Source organism: Colletes latitarsis, chromosome 14, assembly GCF_051014445.1.
Source record: "Colletes latitarsis isolate SP2378_abdomen chromosome 14, iyColLati1, whole genome shotgun sequence".
Lineage (NCBI taxonomy): Eukaryota > Metazoa > Arthropoda > Insecta > Hymenoptera > Colletidae > Colletes > Colletes latitarsis.
Window position 1 is genome coordinate 18027246 of NC_135147.1, and position 24064 is coordinate 18051309.

Below are 24064 nucleotides of genomic sequence, written 5' to 3' on the forward strand. Positions count from 1 at the left end.
TATTTGTTTATCAAATTAAAAGATTTCTAGTTCCTTAAATACTATGCAATTCGTACTTGCTGCGAGAAATATTTCTATCTTAATGCATATGTGTTTTTGACTAAATGAGACACAAAATATTTCACAAAAGTTTGAAGGGAGTACAGGATAAATAACAAAGTACATAAGAATTTGCTTAAAAACCGATAGTTGTATTTTTCTGACTTATGGATTAAGGTTCTGTATACATTTATTGCTCTACACAGATGTTAGGATGTCGCTTATAAAACTATCGATTAAATTAGTTTAGTTAATTTGCATTCGACGTAACTTGCTTGAACTTTTACAATATGAGTTCTTATCCTATTGATGTTTTTTGACAGAAATTATATTAATTCGAACATTTTGTAAAGAATTATAATAGACTCGTAGTTGTGATGAAAGCCAGTGTAATATAAATACCACATAATGGTACCGCCAGTTTAATCAGGAAGCGTAAGATCTTTCGTTTAGCTATACTACTTTGTGCATCAAAGTGCAATTACCCAATTTTAAGTATTGCAACACAAGGATGCTTGCAACAAATGTAGATTCGTTTTTACCTCTGTTTTTATTAGAAATTTACAAGATGCACAATTGCAGAACGTGGAAACCAATTGTACCTTTTAATTGTCAATACACGTCGCTAAGAGTTCGATCTTTAATCTTCGCTCAGATTTCGGATTCACTATGAACCAAACAAATTACTCGTTGAAATTCGTAATGTAAAAATTAAATTAAAAACGTAATATTGGCATGCTAAATAACGAAATACCGATTTGGGTTAAAATGGACCCCGAGTCCGTCGTTCGAGGATTAAGTACAAAAATTTTGATACACTGACGTCAGATTCACGTTTTAACTTCAAAGTCCTCTAGGATAGAACATATCGCTTCGAATTTTCGAATATAAAATCGCTACGTCGTTGGTGGTGAATATATTAATAACCAAGAGCATACGGAGATGACTTGGCCGTCTCCAAATAGTACACGCCTTGGACATCCGGATTAGGTTCGACGCCTCCCATAACAGCTTTGGGTTTCGATCCGCAGTTCAGTTTATCGAAATTCCCGGCGTTTTGACACTTCAACGCCCAAAAACCTATTTTGCTGTTGATAGATTCCGCGAAAAAGTGAACCGAGCGTAAGTGTGAACACGCCCCCAAGACGTCAAGTTTACATCCCACTTGCATACTGCCACCGTTTGGGTAGAAATCGCTGTCACCGAGCGGTGACTTGAAACCAAGAAAACCACCGTTCGTGTGAATGATCTGAACGTAATTCGCGTCGCCTGAGGAGATCCTGCTGCCTACGCCTTCATTCTGGAAATTTGGTAAAGCCGGATCCAAACCTGTAAAAAGAGAACGGTTTTAGCAGTCGTGAGATAGCCTGTCATGTAATGATGCTCGTGATTATCGGTAGCAAACCGGTCATTTTGTCCAATTAATCGATCAAGATTCAGAGACAATCGATGTCTGAGGCAATCGTGCCACACGGATTAGATCAAGAGATACCGCAAGATTAGCTACTAGAATGTGCTAGTTGATGAGACTGTACCGTTATCGCTAGATTGCGGATGTTTATGAATTTATGGGAAATTTTAAGTCTGACAAAAGTACAGAATGCACTTGATATGCAAAAATATAAGAAATACTTCAAATATGATACGAATTATTATATTTAGGGGTTGAGACAACCCTCTACAAAGCTTCCATTTCATTAATTGTATTAATAAAAATATGAATTTATATAAAGATTCGCAGTCTAGTTATCAACGTAGCGTGGATCGCAGAATTGTTCAATAATTATTCGTGCAACTAAGTACTGTGAAAAATGTTTGGTGACTCTTTTTTGGTAGTAGGAACAACTTCTGAAAATATAGATTTATTCCTACCAATCTGTTGATGGTCTTCTTCAGGTCATTATATCAAAAACTTAAAAAGTTAAAATATATATAAAATAAGAGTCTATATTGTACTGAGAAATTCGATACAAATTACTGTACAAGACTTAATTTGACGAACATATTGGATCTATTTTATAAGTTGTGAGAATAAAATATTTATATGAATCCATATTTTTAAATGAATATATTAAAAATCCGTTGTTAGAAAAAGAGCGATGAAACCAACGCGTTTGATCGAATGTTTGAATGCAGTTTGATTTATGTTGAAAGAAATTAAATTATAAACTAAGAAAAGAGAAAATGAGGAAAAAATATATGAAGTAATAATACTGTGTTAGTACTTTGAATAAAACGTATAATATAATATACGTTTCTGTTGAAATAAAATTATGTAGAGACGTTCTGTTTCCATTAGAATCTATTCTAAATACTATTCTAAACATTATGTATGTGTAATTTGTTTTCCATTTATTTTGTATTCATTTTAATTTCGTATGTTTTTACTACAATATCTAGAAGGCCTTCAGCACAGGCAGAAACGTCGATAAATAAATGTACATTTTCAGAAATTGACTACTACTTTTACTATCGACAAAACAATCATGTTACAATAAAATTGTTCGAACGTTTATATCGTATAGAAAAATTAGAATTTCTGAACTCCATTTAATTTTCTATTGAAATTCGTACGTATTGAACTCTACAGTTAGAATTGGATTGTAAATATCAATATGACTAAATGGACTTACCGACAACATAATCCACCCTCTCTTTTGCATAACGAGACGACAATCCGGCGACATGAGCGCCTAGAGAATGGCCGACCACTGTCACCTTAGATATATCCATCCCTTGTTCCGCGAGAAAATTAATCATGGAGGAGACGTATTGACCAACCATCAGTACTCGTTTACTGGCCCAAAGATATGGCTTCTTCGATATTTTTTCCCAATCCACTGTAATAACGTTGTAATCTCCATTTTGAAGGAAAGCTGCAAAAGATAAGGAATAATGAATGAATCGGTGAGAACTCCCTTAAAAGATAAAGCTTACGCGATTTAGATATTTTATTCAGTTCAGACACAAGCAAGTTTTGACTCTAGTCCTTTGTTATAGTAACTTCTTTAGGTTTATTTCATTCTCAGGCAAATATTCAATTTATTTCAAATTTGAACAAAAAATAAATCGATCTACACCGACTTCTTGGTAATGTTGAGAAAAAGAAACAAAAAATTTTCACTTGTGTGACACGTGATGGTATCACAATTTTTGCAATATTATAGGCTTCTAATAAGATACGAACTTAAACAAATTCATGTTTCCGAAATTTGCAGTTTCAAACTTTATAAGAAAACAATTTCTTGATAATTTGTGTTCTTGACAGTCATTCGCAATGTCTATTCTCATTATCCACTAACATTATTATAGTAACATTCATACAGTAAAAAAATTTAGTTTTCCATCCATCATTAATTTCTTATGCTACACAAATTTTTGTATATATTTTTTTATTTCGATCTAGAGTCGAAAAGTTTTGAATTAAATTAAACTTTCAAATTTAGTTTCTCAAATTTGCTTGTGCCAAGACCAAATAGAACGTCTAATTACTTTTTGATGCTACAAATTTTGATATGGAATCTTGCACAATGCATACAATAAAAAAATATACAACTCTTTAATCGGAACTTTAATCCATTTTTCGAACGCAAAAAATTCATAGAAACAAATTTTATGCCCATAGCTTTAAGATTAAAATTATATTTCTATTCAGAATATTCTCAAACATTCTGATTAAATATCGAGTTCTTTAATAATCCAGAAACACGTACCATCACGAACTTCGGTGCAAGCATCGTTCTTGCAAGATTGTATCCATCCGTGTGTAACAAATTTTGTTGGTTTCTTCGGATCGAAGTTACTGTCCTTCAAAGCATCCACGTTACCCACGCGTAAGATATCAGGCTGTATCGGATTTGATCTTGTATACAAGTAGAAGATGACACGATTCTTCAAGTCCTTTCTAGTTTCTTCTTCGGTTTCCGGAAAAAATGCAGTTAAATCTACTTTAACAGGATTACCATCATCGTCGAACACTACTAGATCCGTGAGGTCTTCTTGAGACGGAACTGTTGCATTTTGCACAGCATCAGTGACCTCCTGAGCCAGCGAGACACCTGTAAACATTATTTTTATATCAAATTAATGATACAAAAACGATTTATTGTTTTACGTTGCGTTTCTACAAATTAACGCTGATGATAATCATCGACTTGAAAACGTTTCTACACTATACTTTATTGTTCTTGACGATAAGGAACTAAAACTAACAATAAGCTGCAACATTGTACGCGAGTGTGTGATATATGTGTAGTCAATATTATGGAGAACAGTGCAGCCTGACAGTTTATGAGAAATGAAAGGAAAACGAAGTTAGAAAAATTATTGTGATTACCGCTGATACTGCAAATTAAGAAGAAACTACTCAGAATGCGTGCCTTCATGTTTGAGTTGACTATGTGGATGGTAGTCGTATGTGGTTCTTTTATAATGCCGACAGAATGTATTGATACTTCAGTTTGAATGATAAGATAATACATTTTTTTCATTTGTAATTTATAAACAGCTGGTGCACGATAACAAAGCAAAAGCTGTTCGGCTCATGTCAGAATCGCTTAATTGGACGGTTACGAATAATTATCGGAGCACTTCAGAGGACAAACGTGATGTTAAGGAATTCTAACGAACCTTAACATTATTTTTGAGGATCGGAATTTAGAGACATTCCTTTGGCAAATTACGTTACAGTCGTTTAAGGAATCTCCAAACTCCACACAGGATTTGGAATTCTTGGAGCTCTTCCTCATGTTGGCTCACAGCTGCGGTGTACTGGGGTGCAATTGTTATTAAAAAGGCAATTTCTCGTTCACCCTTGCATGGTCTACCTGGACCCTAGATACTAGAGTGAGCGGGAATGTTGTAAAAAACAAGAAACACCCTGTCAAGATGACGACTTTGAGGATTAGCGTAATCAATCTCCCACTGGCGATGTTCATCCTCGTCACTTTAGTAAAGGCAACCAAGATTAGATTAAGAGTAGAATTAAGATTTTTAATTAGATTGATTCGAACCAGCTTACAATTCGAAGACACTCTCCGCAAGAATACGAGAATTCTGGTGTAATTAAGGGCAAGGGGCCTTAGAGATTAATTTCGATAGAGTTACTCTTGGTAGTTAGTCTTCGCACGAATTTATCCTGCGTATCAAAAGCAGCAGCAAGCTTCTGAGTGTAAATTACGGTAAAAGTTTAGGAGCACAGAGTGACTGTGGAATAAACACGACTACGAGCGATGCATATGATATGAAATATTACGAGAAGGCTAATCTGTCATTATTCTTTAAATGAATATCGTAAATATACTTTTAACACTTTGCACAATTTTGATCGTTTTTGAAAACTAACTTGTATTGATAATATTGCTTCGTTTGTGCAATATTATAGAAAGTTAGTATATTCCAGTCAAGTATGCTTCCTTGCTGTTTTCTCTAATAGGCACTTTAATATTATTTCAGTGTTTTGAATGAAATAAAACAACGTACGTTAAGAAAAACATTCACATTCAAATTAAGTAGCCTATATGTTCCGTTGAAATATAAGAAGCACCTAAATAAAATGTCATCTAAAATGACAAAAAAAAAACTAGAGTTATAGAGAAGTCACAAACACACGGAATTTGAATTTTGTATTAATAATGATTTAGTGTGACATTTAATGAGAAACGAAGCAAAAGGAATTACATTCACCACTGATGCTACAAACGAGCAGGAAACCACTCAGGACATGTGTCCATGTTTGACTCGATTGTTCATAGTAACTATTTGAGGTCCCTTTATAAAACGATCGATTGAATCGGTCAATAGATTTGTCTGAATGAAAAAGTAATACATAATTGTTACTCATTAATAGCAAACAGATGTTTTGTAACAATGTAAGCGAAGACGTTCCAATTATGAATAACATTTCGAGAATTGCAAACAAATACTGCTTCGATGAAAAGTATGGTGGTCCTGTTGCGCTGTAATAAATTTATTCGTAGGAGAAAATTTTATTACTAGTTATTTTCTTATTTTATATTATAAATAATAAATAATTATATTCCTTTCAATAATTTATTTAGAATTTTCAAATAAAATGTAATTATTTTCTCTTTTATTAAAACTTTCGAGTAATGAATATTTATTTGAGAAGAAATTAATTTAAATAATATCCAACTTGGATTTCATTTGACGAAAATGAACTCGTAGATAATAAAACATATAATAAATTGGATGGTAATTAATACTGACGTATAATGAGTTAAAATCAACATATTGCTGACAAAATTAGATTAAAAATTTTTATTTTTATCCACGAGTAACTTGTTTGTTCAGATTCACATTATAATAATTTTCTATTAAAACAAGATCAACTGTTTTCATATAACAGATATAGTTTGTAAATATTATATAAGATAGGTAATTCAATTTTATTATTTTAATTGTCACTGTTTATATTTATTCTTTTCGACAATTGACATTTTCTTATCATTTATACTTTCTAATATGCTAACAGTTACTAGAGATCACGCGAAACATAACAATTGAAAATTTTATAGATTTTGATGCATATAATACTCAACAATTCTATAAAAAATTATGTATATAATGCCAGATTACAAGTACAAATATATTTATTGTTTTATTTTGACGTGGTAATCAGTGAGCGGAGAAATAATTAATTATTTTATCAGATCTATAAATCATTAAAACCATCAATATTAATGTCTAAAGTATATCAGTAAAAATTGTATTCTCCAATTATTTATATTAATCTATACTGCAATTAACAGTATAGATATTTACTGTTTTATTGTTTATGACTCGTTACACGTGCTTCTCATGACGCAAATCGATAACAGAACGCACATTGTTAGATCACCTATTAGCTGTTGGCAATACATTTTTGATATGATGTCCCACGCTATGTGCGATTTTAACTTCCGGGCAGATGTTTCCTTTTCTTTCGACGAGCTAAATTGATCTCGGAATTCAACAAATTTCTCTGGGATCATCGAGCAAACAAACTATTAACTTTTTTCATTTGCAAATCATTATTTCAACAGAAATAATAAAAATAATAATAAAACGCGTGCTATGAATAAATTCCGGCGTTTACGAACTTGTAAATAACGTTATTATTGTTAGGAATACTATCGAATGACAGATATATTAATAAAGTATTTGAATATTTTATACTTTAAAGTATTAAAGTATTTTTCATGCTGTGATGAAACCAATCTGTTCATAATAATTTTGAGGAGAAAAATTAGGTAAAATTGAACAGTTCTTTCCCATAAATCAATCGCGTTTATACTCGAGAAAACTGAAATTACCACGCACATAGCATCTCTGTTGTTATTAAAGATACGTCAAATGTCTTGAGGACAAAATTGAATGGTACAATGGGCTTCACACGATGCCAAAAATATTTTTGTTTCTATGTCATTTTTTTTAAAAAAGTGAAGGTCACCTTCATTTTTTTAAATGGGATCACCCTTTTTGAAACACATACAATGACAGGAATTCAGTGACTATAATTATTCAAGGTCATTCAAGGTCACGTTCGGTGAAAATGGTATAAGATGTAAAATGTGAAAGCAGAATACCTATATTTCACAAACGTTCAGGCGAACGTGCTGGCCATGAAACAGTATCACCTCGTCCAATCCATCACATCGGTTTGGAAACCTAGAATCCAATGTTTCTCTTGCTACTCGTGCATAATGGGCCGAACAGCCATCATGTTGGTATCACATATCGTAATGCTTTTGTAGAGGGACATCTTTCAACAAAATTGGCAGATCTTCTTGCAAAAATTGAGAATATTTCTGCCCTGTTATCGTTCCGGTAATAAAGTATGGTACGATTACTTTATCGTTAAAAATACCACACCACACGTTTACGCTCCATAGTCTTTGGTGATCAACTTCTCGAAGCCAGTGCGGATTATCAACAGATCAATAATGGGCGTTCCGTAGATTAATTGAGCTATGATAACTAAATGTTGCTTCATCCATTAACAAGACATTAGAAAAAAATGAACGATTTTGATGTAATCCCTATAGATAAAATTGAATTCATTTAATGTTTCACATTTGTAAAATACAGGTATTCTGCTTTCATATTTTACATCTTATATAATTTTCTCCGACCGTGACCATCAATGACCTTGAATAATTATAGTCACTGAATTCCTAATGGAAGGGACTATCATTGTAGGTGTTTCAAAAAGGATAATCCCATTTAAAAAAATGAAGGTGACCTTGATTTCTTTAAAAAAAAAAATGACAGAAATAAAAATATTTTTAGCATCGTGTGAGCCCCATTGTACCATTCAATTTTGTCCTCAAAACATTTGACGTATCTTTAAAAATAACGAAGATATTTCAGGTGCAAGTGTTAGGTGACTCACCCTGTATATTTCTCCTGTGAGAAGGACACCGATGCTCAGAGCTTCGATATCCAATCTGGAATCAAGAACGAGACAGCTTGAAAGCAATTTCTTCGCACCGTATTGCTGGATAAATGGTAGTTTATTTAACGCGTTTTTATATGATAAGCAGACTTTAATTCAATTATTTTAACTCCGTTACGCGGCAGGTACGTGTAATCCCCCTCGGGGTGTGAAATAAACGACCGAAAGGAAAAATCTCGGAGTTAGAGGTTTAAGAGACGGAAACCTGTTGTGCCAGCTAACCTTCCGTACTCGCGTATCCTTTTTTTTCCGCACCGTCGCAAGTTCTCACCCTCGGCGAGCGTTCGTTTCTCAGACAGAATCAAACAGGTTTGCACCGTATATGAGGGAATAAAAAACCGGCTACCCAGAAGGTTTTCTTATTTTTCGCGTCGGATTTTTTTACTTCGTCTCGTTTTTTCCGATACGCTTTCCCTGCGGCCATAAAACATTTATAATCATCGAAGCAGAAAGGAGTCCGAACATATTGCAAAGTTGGGATTAGCTACGTTTCGTTTGTCGACTCCTCCCACGCGTGTTCCTTGACATTTAATTAAAGGAAAGAAAATCTTTTGAAGTTTGCGTATGATATTTTGAAGCAAATAAGTTCGTGATGTTTGATACAATTCGAAGATGTATTTTATATGCACGTGTACTCTTATGAAACTATACTGATCTTTTTCAATGTATTTTGCATCGTACATTTGCAATTTGCCCAAAATAACTTACGAAACAATTATTAGTTAATGAAATTTGACCGGAAACCGTGTATAAATTTCAGACCCAGAAGGGTTAAGAATATTCAGACTGTTATGCTATTAAATGTAACGTTAGGTAGATCTCGTTTAGAATATGCTACTATTATTTGGTCTCTAGTATATTCTAAGCACGAAGTAATATTAGAGATAGTCTAACATAAATTTCTAATATTTACATCGTACAAATTATAGAACAGCGTGTCCTATTTAGATCATGATTATGCTTCAATTTTATAATATATATACTTAATATGTAAACATTAGTGGTTCAGAGAATGGTAATAGACTTCTTCCTAAAATCATCAATGGACATATAAAACGTTCACTTTTATTTAGTCTAACTTTCACGTGTCATTTACACATATTTTGAGTAATCCAATTTTTCTATGTATAAATTACAAATGTAAATGTGGATCTTGGTTTTTAAAATGTCGTACTGTTTCCTCTGCTTCTTCTTCATATCTGTGCAATTTTTCAAAAACACATTATACGCGATATTGCACTCCAATATTATACATATTTTCTTCAAAGTTGTTAATTATCGACATGAACAAAGAAATAAAATCTTTTGTATCTTTTGAAGTGTTATGTACAAAAAATTGGCAAAGATAGAATTTCGAAGTCAACTCTGAAACGTTAAAGCTAATTTTTTAAAAACAACATTTTTTGAATTGGTGGGCACGATATTCTAAGGTGTAGTTAACTGATCGACGTAAAACATTGCACACATACAACGTTCATATGTTGGCAACTTTTAGAGTTATTGCATAGTAAATATTTAAATTTCTACCTAAAATCGAACTTTTTCCTTTGGAAAGAACGCAATTTCACAATTTCAATTACTTTTTTAACTTTGTAGTTCACAAATTTGCTGGGGCATTTCTGATTCAGAAAACCATAACAACACACCATCAAATAACTGTTCGTTTATTTCCATCGATACAAGTAACTCGAAAATAAATAACCGGTAATTTTTGGAAAATACATACAAGTGCTTAAAGAATCTTCAAAATATATGAACACAATTTGAAGTCGACAGGTCTAATAATTTTTTGTTTAATTGATATGAAAGCAAAGCCTAAATTTGCATTACGTAGATCAAACTAACCCTTTAAACCCTTTACCCTTAATGGGATGATACATCCCATGAAATTTTCAATGCAACCCTCTCGGGGTTTTTTGACTTTAAAATAACGTTAAATGCTATGACTTTACTTATACTCTCATTACTCATACGAGATAAAGAGTACTCAATGTGAGACTGATAATAGAAAAAAGAAGAAAAAGAATACACCAGAAAAGAAAACGCAGTTATAGAAGCCTTACAACATCTTCACAAAGAATAAATGTCTTTGATAACTATCTACTACTTGAAAAAGCTTAACTGATAAAAGAACATCACGTACGAGCAATACGCAATATCACTGTGTTTCGATTGTGTCGATCGCTATCATATTCAAGTGTCGGAAAAACTTACTCGAAAAAGTATTTAATTTGCTATTTATATTATTCTTTGTATAACCGTATAATTTCGAAACTTAAAAATTTCTTCCGTTTCTTTATGAATATTTTGTCAGATCTACGAAACACAAGTGATCGACAATCGAATCGAGTACAGCGAGCAATGTAAACCCTAAAAGCCGTCAGGTTAAATCGTAAGCCAATTAAGACGGAAATCGTCGGTGACGTTTTCCCGAGCAACGCGAAAAAAAGTCCGATTTTTTTCGCCCTCGAAGGAAAAAAGGGGTGGAAAAAGTGGAAAGTTTTCGCGGCGAGTGGGTCATCGGTGCGGAATGATTCTTAGACGGGCGAAGAGACGGCGTCCAGGGTGCGGGCGCTTGCGTGAAGCTCGAAAATGAGGGGGTCGGTGGCGGCGGCACAGGGGGATGAGTTTGGGGATTGTGAAAGCGAGGGCGCCTGCAGTGACTAGCCTCCATCGATTTACCGTGAGCCGCCATCTTGCCACCCTTCGCTACGGGGGTTAACCACCCACCCACCCCACCCTCGTTCGTCGGTGTCGGTCCTCCGCCTCCCCCCGTCGAGGCGGTGGCAGACATTTTGAAAAATGATTCCGAAAGTCATCGTGCCTCGGTGTGTCGTTTTTCAGTCGGCCTTTTCTGCCTGGAGCCCCTTCTTTTTCAACACGCAACCCTTCGCCGGGACGGTCGAGAGAAGAGAAAGCGTTGCGTACGCAAAAAGAAGGTGGATCTGAACGCCGAGGAGACAGGGAAATAAATGAAGGGAACCCAGGGGTTATTTCGCGACGCGCGGACACGACGGAAACTCGATCGTCCGAACGTCGTTTAACCAACCGTTTTGGTCATCCAAAACGTCGCACGGCGGGACGTTCACCTACCAAACGCGGTAAAATATACATTACGAACTTAAATTATACGCTTATCTGCATCTTATTTCTTCTTGCACTGCGATATGGTCACTCTTTTAACGTTTACCCCTCGTAAACAGCAAATCTTGCGATCGTTTTTGTAGATACATTTCATAGACGAATACTAACCCTTAACGGTCCGATTCTTTCATATATGCGACATGGCACTTTCACTTACTATGAAAATATATAAATTTTCACTATAAAATAAATATCTATTATTCTATACTTGATATAAAAAATATTTAGTCCATAATTTCTCCTCGTATAAAAAATAGCTTGGACCCAGCGGTAAGTAAATTTGAAACGCTTCTGGACCGTTGAGGGCTAATATTATCTTTTTGTAGAGATTTTACCATTTATTATACAATAGAATATTTTTACATTTTGGTAAATATCAAGTGTATGCAAAAGTTTTAATACTTTCTTCAACCGTTCAAATATAATTATTTTTAATCGATACAATACATCCACTTTTTCTGTGTTTATTTATCTGAAACGTTATCAACACATAAAATTACAAAATTATATTTTTAAGGGAATGGTTCGTAAATGAACAAACAAGTATAAATTCGCGTTCTTAAAACCTTGACGAACACGACGAAGGTTCCAAATAAAAAAGAACGTTTTTGGAAAACGTAAAAATATATTCCTTGAGTTTTACTTCGGAATTCGAAAAAGTATAGTACATGTTGAATAATTTCCAGAGCGGGTCAAGTTGTTCGAGTAGGTTTCAATGGGTTTTTCTCAAGTTCATGTTTTTGGGAATCTATGGACATGATATTTTTTGAGTTCCATTAAATAGAAACAAAATTAAGATAATATCGACACCTGTCTCCAAAGTACTATCTTTTCGATGAACTGTATTTTCTATTTTTTATTATGACAATTATGATAATCACATTCATATACTTTAATCACTTGTTTACTTCATTTCCTTCTAATCAAGATTTATTTAGCTGTTGCTACAAAACTTGATAATTGTATTAATTTTTACTTTTCGCTAAAATACATACTAATAATTACATAAATAATCGCCTTTAAAGGGGTAGTCTGCAAATTTAGTCTTAAAGTAAATGAAATTATCACATTATTGTCTTAAAGCAATAATACAACAATCAATATGTAAATATTTTAAAATATCTTACTCTAAGGTGAGTAGATTTGAAAATGTGCGTTTAATGAAACTTATAAAAAATTTCCTATTTAGCTTAAACATTGGAGAATATACTGTAATTATTTTTTTACTGCAATACGTTCGCGTGAGTTTGTTAGACATTTTTAATTGCGTCTGCTTTATTCGTACGCTATATCCAATTGATGGAAGACGACATTTCTCAACGTTAAAGATTGTGCGTATTTTGCAACACACATTTGATTTTTATCAACTTGGCAGTTGCGTTATTCAGCGCAACAACGATAAGAAAACGATGGCGTATCGATGAAACATATTATTTTAAACGTATTCAGTGATCGACGAAGAAAAAGGCATGGTGTTACTTTAATAATAATATCCTATATTTGAAGATTACATACCGATTTAAATAAGTCGTTTCGTATTTAATAACTTTATAAAAATGAAAGAAACCATGACTTCCAATTTTCCAGCTGTAAAGTAGGTCACACGAATAGTACGTAAATGTTTTACTTTTTATGTGAAACATTTTTTAAAATCATTGATAACACGTGAATATTTCATTTATATTTACGTAGATTGATTAAAATAACTTGCCCTGAATACAGCACATATATTGTTGTCTATAAGTAATGTTAAAGGAAAAAAAATAAAATAATTATTATAATTTAATTAATAATCAATATTATATATTTCGATCTCTTCAGTCGAGTGGTGCAAATCCTCAGTCGATCCGATTAAATCAATCAATAAGAAATCTGATTAATCAGGAGATCATTCAAAATATTGTTAACATTATTGAATCAATCAATGAAAAATGTGATTTTAACCAAGAAGTCAGTCAAAACATTGTTCTGAATTTATCATAATTACAGATGTTTTTATTGCACTATTTAATCTGATCGATTTGGAAATAATTAGATGGATTATTAGTATTTATTAATATTATTCATTATTTTTATCAGTATCGAATAAGGTATATTATATGAACAGTCCCGTTGAAAATTTGGTATATTCTAATAATAATATTCATTGCAAAGTAATTTCATTACTTTACAATTTTTCATTCAAAACGATATTACATTTTGGAATCTCAGTAACTCCTTCAAATAAAGTAAACCACAATTTTCAGTTGAATAAAATTGTTATGCTTAGTTCGAAATGCTGTGAAATAAAGTTTAAATATATTTCAGGTCACTTTTCGCGAAAGGCTTGAGAAGTTACGGTGCATTTTAAATAATCGCGAAATATCGGTTCAATTAACGAGCTCGCGATTACGTTGACGAAAGCTCGTGTCCCTCCCCCGACGAAAAGAAAATAACGAAAAGGAAACAGGGTCTATCTTGATCGTCGGGACGTAGGGTTCGGTCTGCTTTGAGCAGCTTCAGAAGCGAGCTTAATTGCATCAAAGTCACGTCGTCTCAGATTTCAATGCGAAATGAATTCGCGCTTTAAAGAGACGGTTACAGCTTGTGGATGAACATTCCGAATGAAAAGAGAACCGGGAACAAAAGGGGCGCGAGAGAAAGATTTCAATCGCGTCTACCAATCGGGAGATAAACAATACGGGCTTTCGAGAATTCACCGTGCGGTTGATCGGCTCTCGATTAACCTGAAAAAAAATTTTGTTTTCGCAAACACGTCGACGATCCCTGACGCCGGGATATCGAAGGAAATCGGCCAATGAAAACGTTGCGAACGAAAATATGCTCATGGAAAACGAGAATATGCACGGAGCATGTTTATAGACTTGTCAGAATGTTCCTGGAAGGTTCTACCGTGTGCATTTACGTCGCCATCTTTATCGTTTAAATTAGTCGTTTACAGTCGCGTCTACCGCTCGAATCGGCGATTCAGTTAAAACCGTTGAACATTTTTATTTATGTAGAATAAAAGATGTATTATGTGTCGAACGAATACATGAGAAATATAGTAAAAATAGGTACAGTGAAGCAAGCCAAGAAATAGATTGAGTTAATCGATAGTTTCAATGTAGCAACATGGAGCAATTAGAGTTAATGATACTAATGACGAAGAGTCTAAACGAGTCATAGGAGGGATTAAACTGGTCGATGTTGATACCAAACATATTTACGTTAATATTTGTACGGTCAATGGAGTTAGATTTACCTAATGGCGGGACGATGGTGTTCGTTGCAAACATATTAGTTCTTTATTTTATTATTTTATCATTGTAAAGAAAGTATACGTGTATGTAAAAATAAAATAAAATGAAGCGCTGCAATGTGCAAGAGAGATGAGGCTGAAAGATATGTGGTAGTTAATTTATACACTGTGGATATTTATGCACGTAAATAGACAACATATTTGCAAATAATATGTACCGTACACAGATGAGAAATTAGTTAATGTGTCTGATTCTTTATAGTATAATCTCATTCTTATAGACTCTCCTTCCTAGGTTTATAGGAAGGAGATTATGCTACACTCGATCAGACCAGCTAACTTCTCATCTCCGTACAGTACAATATACCATGTAAAACATTATCTAAACTGTTCTAACATTTAATTAGATTTTTAAAAATATTTGTATCAATTTTAATATTTATCAGACATCACAAATATTTTGGAATTAAAGCAACAAAGTAGATCATAAAAGTAGCGTTGCGGCTAAAAGCACACAAAATAACATTTTTATAATGAAACATGGCATGTTTAATGTACAAAATCGTATTTATTCCTTACACAAAAATGCAGTTCATAATCTGCCATACATTAGTTAATATTTAAATGAATTTTCGTACTCCACATTGCTGATAAATGCCACTTGAAATACATTATACAAATACATTAGTCTGATATTATAAATAAGAAAGAGAAGAAAATACACGATGCATAATAATGTCTGAATCAAATTTTTAATACAATTGAAGAAAAAAAATGAGGTCCAAGAATGGTAGTTTAGTATACAAATGCTTCAAATATAGTTTTGTTTTTAAAAATTCAATGGAAATAGCAAGTGATACAGCGATGGCGTGGAAAGAAATTTCTTGGGTGGACGGTGAAGCCTGAGGAACGCTGAGCGCGGTTTCGCGAATAAACACGAAATAAACGCCACCCAAAACAATTTTGTTCGCGTGTACAGGCTGCAACAAAAATGTAACGCCACAGCCATCCCACCTCTTCCACCACGGCCGGTATCGGTAATTGAATTTCAACGAGAATAACAGGAAGCCGACAAATTTACGGGATTGCGTTACATGGCTCCCGTTCCGTGATTATATCTCTTCGTTGTTAGTTTTCCATACACTTTGTATTTGATTAAAAAGAATCGCATCGCAGCGTGCCAGATGATGGCACTTTTACTCTTCAATCGTGCTTACAATCAGAAATATATATTCGATGTGTTGACTCAGGAATAAAGTCAACATAAAGAGAAAAAGAATTCGATGGAACAATTTATTTATTTATCCATCGAACACGTGAAGTGCTATTGTTTGATGTAATCTATGTCTATTAAAATTATAGAAACATAAAATTAGGATGGAAATAATATTCGACGGGTAACAAAACGACCGATAATTCAATTTTGATCGATTGTACTCGAATAATTGTTTGTTGTTTTGATTTTGTAACGTGAAATAATCGTCTCCGTTATAGCGATATTTTTTAGAGTTATTTGTTTTTAGTTTTTGATATTCGGCAATACGCAGTTACGATATTTTTAATTATGTTCCTCCATTTTACCTGTAAAAATGTTCGTAATTTAGAAACTTGCGAAATAAAGCTGTTCCAATTCTCATTGACACAAAGTATTACAATTTCAACTATCAGTGCCGTTTGACGCGACGCGAAATTAATAGCTTTTCAACGAAAAAGAGATGACCCGGAGGTACTTATAACTCACACGTATAAATTTTAAGGTAACAATGATTCGAATGGAAACGCTACACCAATGATTTTAATAGCGCGTATCGCAGGATTTACTTCGTTACGTTTAATTTTCCTTTGCTTGTCAAGAGAATGATTTCTTGCATATTTGACTGAATTGTGAAATCGCAATTAGAATGCAATTATCAGGAACAAAGAGAAAGAAAGTTTAAAGAGAGGAAAGCCAGGACTCGCACAATGGGACTCCATTTAACCAGAAAGTACTTTCCGTTCGCAGAAAGAGAATCGATTAAGGTCGCCCCAAAACGTACTCGAAACGGTGTCATTTCAGAAACAACCCCTATCTATTAACACCGCCCGAAACGCGTTCGAAGCGCGCACGTACACGCGTCCTCGTATCACAATATACTCTCAAATTTGTTCAATTAAAATTGAATTATAAAATATGTTTCACAATTAAAGATATTAACGCTACCGCTTTGGAAACAGATTACGAACAATAATAATCACTTCGATATACTTCTCGTTTATATACAGCATCGAATGCTTTCGAGGACCATATATAGTGGTGGTGGTGTCCTTATATGTGGAAACGTTGACTATATTAAACTTTATTTTTCGTAAATGGAACGTCCAGTTTTTACGGCAGAACTCGGTAGAGAAATTAATTTTGGGAACGAAAGTGAATTAGTCAGCTTCATGCAAGGAAATGTTTCAACCAAAAATCATATTAATTTTCATTTCCACGAAAGTTTTTTGACGTCTTTATTGCACTGTGGCTGGAAAAAAGATAAATAATAGGATAATAAAAGAATATATAATATAATATACAGGAACCATTTTGAACTGATGAATTCCTTCAAGTATGGTTACTTTTACCAATATTGTAAAAAAATACGTACCTGAATACTAATTAATGTATTTTTATGTGCGACAAGAATTTATTGAAAATATTTTACCAGAAAACAAATAATATATTTTTAAAACTCTCTGATTGTTTGATGCCATTACATTCTATCATTTTCTTATTATTTCAAAAATACGTACCTAAATACTAATTAATATATTATTATCCGTGATAAGAATTTATTGAAAATATTTTACCATAGAATAAATAGTATATTATTCAAACTCTCCGATTGCTTGATGTCATTACATTCTACTATTCCCTTATAATTTTAAATCTTTATAATTTTCTTTTAAAAAAAAAAGAATTGATTTTGGAAATCGAAAGAAACAAAGTTCGTGTCCAAGAGCGTAGTAAACGATGTCATTTAAATCGTTGTAAATGTGCCCCAGTAATATTTCTTTGATCGAAGACCGGTAACGAGACCCGAAAACACCGAGGGATGTTTTAATAGTGGTCGTGGAATGAAAAAGTAATGCAAACTAAGGCAGAGCCGTGGAACAATCGAAGGCAGCCTAAGGCGGAAGGACAGAGAGTACAGGTGATCGCAAAAATAGAATCAACGCCCGCACCGGTAATTGAATTTGGACGAGGATAATGGGCGGCCGACAAATACGCGCGCGACCGCGTTAGATCGCTTTCGATGTGTGCCGTGCGGGCATTCAGCCAGGCCAGGATGGATCCTTGATGGCTAGATTTAAAAAACCATCCCCATCCATCGGTGGCCCCTCGTACGGTCGCGTCGCCATGTGTTACGGTTCGCGATGATAGTTGACGATGGTGCGTCGCTGGTGGTGTTGGTGTCACCGTAGCTGATGGTGTGCCGGTCCAGTCGGGGGTCTCTGTATAACTGATGGTGCTTCTGAGTGTCAGGGCCAGGCTGTCCACTTCTTTGCGAACCTGTGAGTGTGTGCTCGCGCGATACCACGTACAACGGCCGCCGGACTTGTATTGTGATTCCCAGCGAGCTCCGTCGTGTATTTGCCTCCTAAGTATGATCGGTATATTGGCACGCGGATATCAGGCCATTCTTTTCTATTATTTTTTTTTTTTTTTGCTCTCTGTTCGCGCGACAAGGTGGGAAATCCCTGCATCGGGCGAGTTTTGGATCTCGATGCACGCGCAAGCGAAGACCTTGCGAACAAGGGATTCCCGCCAGAGGGTGATTGATATTAAGGGGACCAGGCAGTCACATTGAGCCTTTTTGTAAAGGTTCACTAAAAAGAAAAACGGTTAGGTATAAATAATTCTCTTTTACAGAATGTTTTGGTAGCTTAAAATGTATAGAATTCAAAATCTTGTCAAACAACCATGTAGCGAGCACTTAAACAAATTCAAATTACTTTTACTTCATAGCGATTTCTTTTCTCCAGATGAAGCGAATCGAATGTACCAAACAGTAAAATATTCGAAATAACCCGTGCTTTGTACTGAAGCTATTTAAATATTTAAATATTCCTTTAGACGATTAAACAACCAGTTAGCTAACTCCTTTCTCTTTTATTGCTGTACATTACTATATTTTTCAAAAAGATAAGGCAGAAAAGTATTAGAAAATAAATAGTGCACACTTTAGAGAACGTCAGTGAATGTTTAGATATAGAGATGAATTTTTTAAAAGAAGGTAAATGATCGAATATAGATACAGTTAGTAGAATCGATGCAAAGAATATAAAATAAAATTGATTTTATTGGATTTTTATTCTATTTTCTATTTTCTCTTTTAATTTATACTTCATGCTTACATTTGAAAATAAGATTATTGAAAAGAAGATAGAAATACTTTAACTTTATATCTTACTAAACAAATGCGACTGTAAATGTACGCATGTCTTTACAAACTAATAAAAGTTATGGAAAAATAAAACTCGATGACCAACTAAATTTATAAAAAATTTTTAACAAAAATCAAAATTAAGAAAATAGCGTATTAAATACAGAAAATGGAGATTTTAAGGGAAAAAACTTGCCTTATAAATTTTTTACAGGTTTATACTGAGGTTCAGTGCATAAAGGAGCATTTTTTACGTATGTAAAAAAAATTTCATGTCAGTCTGAACCTCTGTTTTTTTTACCATCACTGCAAAATGAAGCGAAAACAAGTTTTTGAGAAAAACGCGTTTAAAGTTAGTTGTAACTATTACATATCTCTTTTAAAAACTTCCAGCAGAATCATACGATGTTTCCAGAGCTTCTTCAGTATCTGTACGTTGCTGGTTAGCAATTAATTCGTTCGATTCTCTCAATTTAGTTAAACGAAATACCTGTTTATTACTTTTTAGCAGATTTTATTTGTTTATTGGACGGATTATTTTATCGATTGAAACGTAAATCCGAAGTGATCCGAAGTATCGGTGAAATTTTTTATTAAAAAGAAAATCGTGTATTGTTTATTCTGTTAGATACGTGATTATAAGGTAAAACGAATTTCCTATTTAGAGTAAAAATGCAATTTAACATAAGTCCAATATTTAATTGAATAATATAACGCCCATTTGCTTTAAGAATAACATATACCTATATAATGCATAAAACATAAATAATATAACTTTTCTTTCCAATTTCGTCTTAAATTATTATTATATCTATATCAGAATCAACGTATCCGACATTTCTTGCTGTCGACAAGCTAATATAAAATGGTGCTTCATCAAGATATAAAATATCTTCATAAAGTGTTCTTAATTTCATATTAAAATTTCTATGCAGGTATTCTTTCCTCTTGAAGTTTATTTTAATGGAAGGTTTCATCTTTAATACTCATATATCTTATAAAGTCTATATTTTATCACATCTAACCAAGACGAACAGTTTTATCTTACATAATCAATGGTCTTTGAAAAAGCATTCGAAAATTTACTGCCTCATAAATATTACATCAAATGGATTTCGAATTTTAGAGTTTCTAACAAATTGACACAAATCTCTAGACAAGTCAATCTTAACTTCGCATTGCTTTTTAATCCATTTTATAGATGTACGATAAAAATTTGTGGTTGATTATTTGCAAATTTGCAAATAGGAAAATACCGTCGGTATAATATTATTTTTATTTTGTTCATTACAGGAATCTGAGTAAAAGTAACACGGTTCGCTTCATTTGGAATGTGACGTAAAAAGTTATTTAAACAAGAAGGAATTTCATTTGCTCCCCTAGTTTCTATTGCTTCGCGCGTAACTACCCATACGTTATCTCAACATTGACTGAACGTAACAGTCAGACAGAATAACAGCCAGACATATCCAGTAGACTTGTGTCGCTCTGTCTAAAGTTACCATAAATTATTGCTGTTAATAAAAACCAAGGAAAACGTATATCCCTTCCAACTGTTACTAATGAGAAGTAATAATTTTTCTTTTATAGTAAATACCAAGAATTGACCTTGTTGGCTAGACCTATACAGAAGATTTATCGATATATATTTATTATTAATTCCTTTCTAAATAATTTTAAATACGCTTGTAGTACCGAAAACGACCCTAAAACGTAAACGGATGAATGAAAAAAGTTATTATCAAACGGTATCATATTAGTAAAAAATTTACTTTTGATTGCTTCAGTTAGCTCGTTCAACGAACAGTATTTAATTACAATTATCGAATATAACATTCGTTCGTAAGTCCATCCGTGATTCGCTAAGAGTATACGCGTAGAAGTTAATCTTCGAAAAAGTAAGGGGGTGGAGGAACGCATAACAAAAGAAATCCAATCACGGGATCGTTCCGAACTACTTCGCGCGTGGCTCGACCACCCAATTTCTCTCAAGAAAAATATTCCCGTCCCTTCGATTCCCGGTTCTCGAGGGGTCGCGTGACACCCCGCGAGATTATCTCGTTAAGCACGGCGAGAAGAGCACGGGGGGGGGGGAGGTTTACGCGCAGGAAGAAAAAGGAGAAGCAAGCGCACTGTGGACGAACCAATTAAGGTCGATCGAGGAAGCCGCCTCTTTTCCATCCGCGCGACCATGAACACATATCGGTCCTATTGAGCACAACGCAACAGGGTGAAACGAGGTGAATGACGATATGGAGAAGATCGGAGAAGAAACGGGACAAAGAGATAGCGGACTGGTGATATATTGAGACTGAATAGTGGTAAAACGTTAACACACGCGGAGTTACGTGTAGGATACCGGGTCTGATCCTCTTAACAATAATCGAGTTGATTAAAAGTCGCCGATTCACCGTGGTGTTCGCTCCCTTCTGCGCGGAACGTTGGCACGTGATGAGGAAGCGTCCTATAGGTGACGGTTTCTAGCCTTGGTTACGCGTGTGTGCGCGTGCACGTTTGAATGCAGAATGCGACGTTCGAATCGCGGAATTAACGAGAGCACTTCGTATCACGTCGTCGCACTCGTCGTTAATGAGCCGCTAATTGTACGTTCCCGGCTTGTTCCCGTACAGAAAGCGCGGAAAAATTGCGGGCTCGATCGCGCGAAATGTATTCCAACATCCAGGCATAACGATACGAACAATGCAGGACTGACCAAAAAGAGAATTTGGACCGATTTCATAACAGACGAACGAAATTAGTCTTAATACGAACAAAGACGTGTTTGCACGACTGAGAAGTAATTTTCTTTCTTATTTTAATACATTTTGTTTTAACGGTGTCTTCGAGAATCTTTCAGAGTCCCGAAGCTTTGTTCTAAATGCAGAACGAAGGGTACCGTGCTCGAACAATTCACATTCGTTCGTCAGTCGTTAAGCAATCTCGTAATTATGCATCACGAGACACGACGATATCAAAGCGGTGCTGTAATTCCATTAGGACGGAGTAAGATAACCGTGATTACTGGGGGTTTGAAAGGTGACCCGTTGGAAAGGTGGAGGGACGGATAAAATGCGAGAGGCAGGAGCTACTATAGACGCGTAGTTCCCAGAGGCGTAGGTGGAGGGTGATGGCGGAGTCAAGGCGGAGGATCGATATTTTTGACTGCAATTTAGTCTGCGTTTAATCAACGTTTAATCATCTCGTCAACGGACCAAGTTAATCCGAGCGAACTACCTTCGGCTGGGTAGCAGCCAGCGCCTGTGTATCCGTACACGACGGCGCCATGTTTAAACTCATCATTATTCGGTGCACTAATAGAGCTACCCCGAGGAAAATTCTCTCGGGGAGTTTAACTCTGATAAAAAGACGACCGCGCTACATCGCGCGACTCAAACATTCGTTGTCGGGACGCTGGCCTGAATACAATTCGGATTCTCGAATTCAAATTCGACGAACGTTCTTTCGAGGCCTTGGAAGAGAGAATGTTCCAGAAAATATAAGATATTCTACAGAGTGTTCAGCATTTTCCCGTACACGTTTCAGCAATGTGTTTTACAAGTAAAACTAAGACTAAAATGTTGTATAACAAAAAATCCATAAATGTTTTGTTAAGAAGTTATAACAAAAATATGAAATGTAATGTAAAATGACGCCCGCCTTTGTTGAAACACTTTTGGCATCGACGTACTATTGAATTTATTGTTGATTTCATATTGTATTCGAAATGAATATTTGTATACTCGCGATTTAAGAATACTTTTGACATTTTGACTACTTTAATCTATTCGCAAGACTCAACGAAACTAAAATTACGTTCGTAGTACAGTATATGAATTGCCGTTATAGAGACTCAACATTACAAAAACAGTAAACATATCTTAATTTACATGTTTATGTTACTTAACATCGACACTAAATACGTATCTCGTTTTGTCCTATATTAAACTGAGATAAACAGCTTTATCATATCTTTCACAGTTCATATTTTAACTTCTTAACAAAACATTTATGGATTTTTTGTTATACAACATTTTAGTCTTTTATTCGTAGAACACACTGTTGAAGTGTGTACGGAAAAATACGGAACACCCTGTATATTTATAGTGGTATTAACTAGATTATTATTAGCGTGTCCTAGAACTTATTTAGTAGCTTCGTATTTTTAAAGATTTCAACTTCCGTTCCTTATATATTCTTCGTTCGATCGGAATTGTTAATTCGTTGCATTTTGCACGTTTCACGACTAGATACATTCGTTATTTTCGTGTGGTGACTAAATATTGCAAACCTGATTTCTTTCTTTCTATTGACATTTCCTTTTTATTATAAATTAAATGGAACGACTTGTGGATACGTCGTCTTGTGTTGGAAGATAAATTCATACACATTCTACAAATTGACATAAGTATGATAGAAAACTTAAATTACAGTAGAAATCGTAAACCAAAATAGTAACTGGGGAGGAGAATCAAAACGAACATTTACAAATGTAAATTACAGGTTATAATAATGACACGTTTCCATCAAGAATATTTTTATATAATTCTTACAAAATTTTTGTCTGAAAAAATTCGATTTCTCTAACAATTAGTAAAAACTTTTTATAAATTTAGTTGGTCGTCGAGTTTTATTTTTCCGTAGTTTTATTAGTTTGTAAATACATGCGTACATTTATAGATGCATTTGTTTAGTAAGATATAAAGTTAAAGTATTTCTATCTTCTTTTCGATAATCTTATTTGCAAATGTAGGCATGAAGAATAAATTAAAAGGGGAAAAT

General features: G+C 34.1%; 1 protein-coding gene and 1 long non-coding RNA gene across 2 annotated transcripts in view; one reads left to right on the plus strand and one right to left on the minus strand.

Moving 5' to 3' along the window:
* The window catches only part of LOC143350146 (uncharacterized), a 175281-nt gene that overhangs the window by 10734 nt on the left and 140483 nt on the right, over positions 1-24064 (plus strand). The window lies entirely within an intron of this gene.
* Positions 959-4425, minus strand: LOC143349706 (phospholipase A1 VesT1.02-like). Its single transcript, XM_076781153.1, has 4 exons — positions 4376-4425; positions 3753-4097; positions 2673-2915; positions 959-1368 (listed from the first exon to the last, which is right to left on the minus strand). Exons 1-4 carry the CDS (start codon positions 4422-4424, stop codon positions 959-961), a joined length of 1047 nt encoding a protein of 348 aa, XP_076637268.1. The 5' UTR covers position 4425.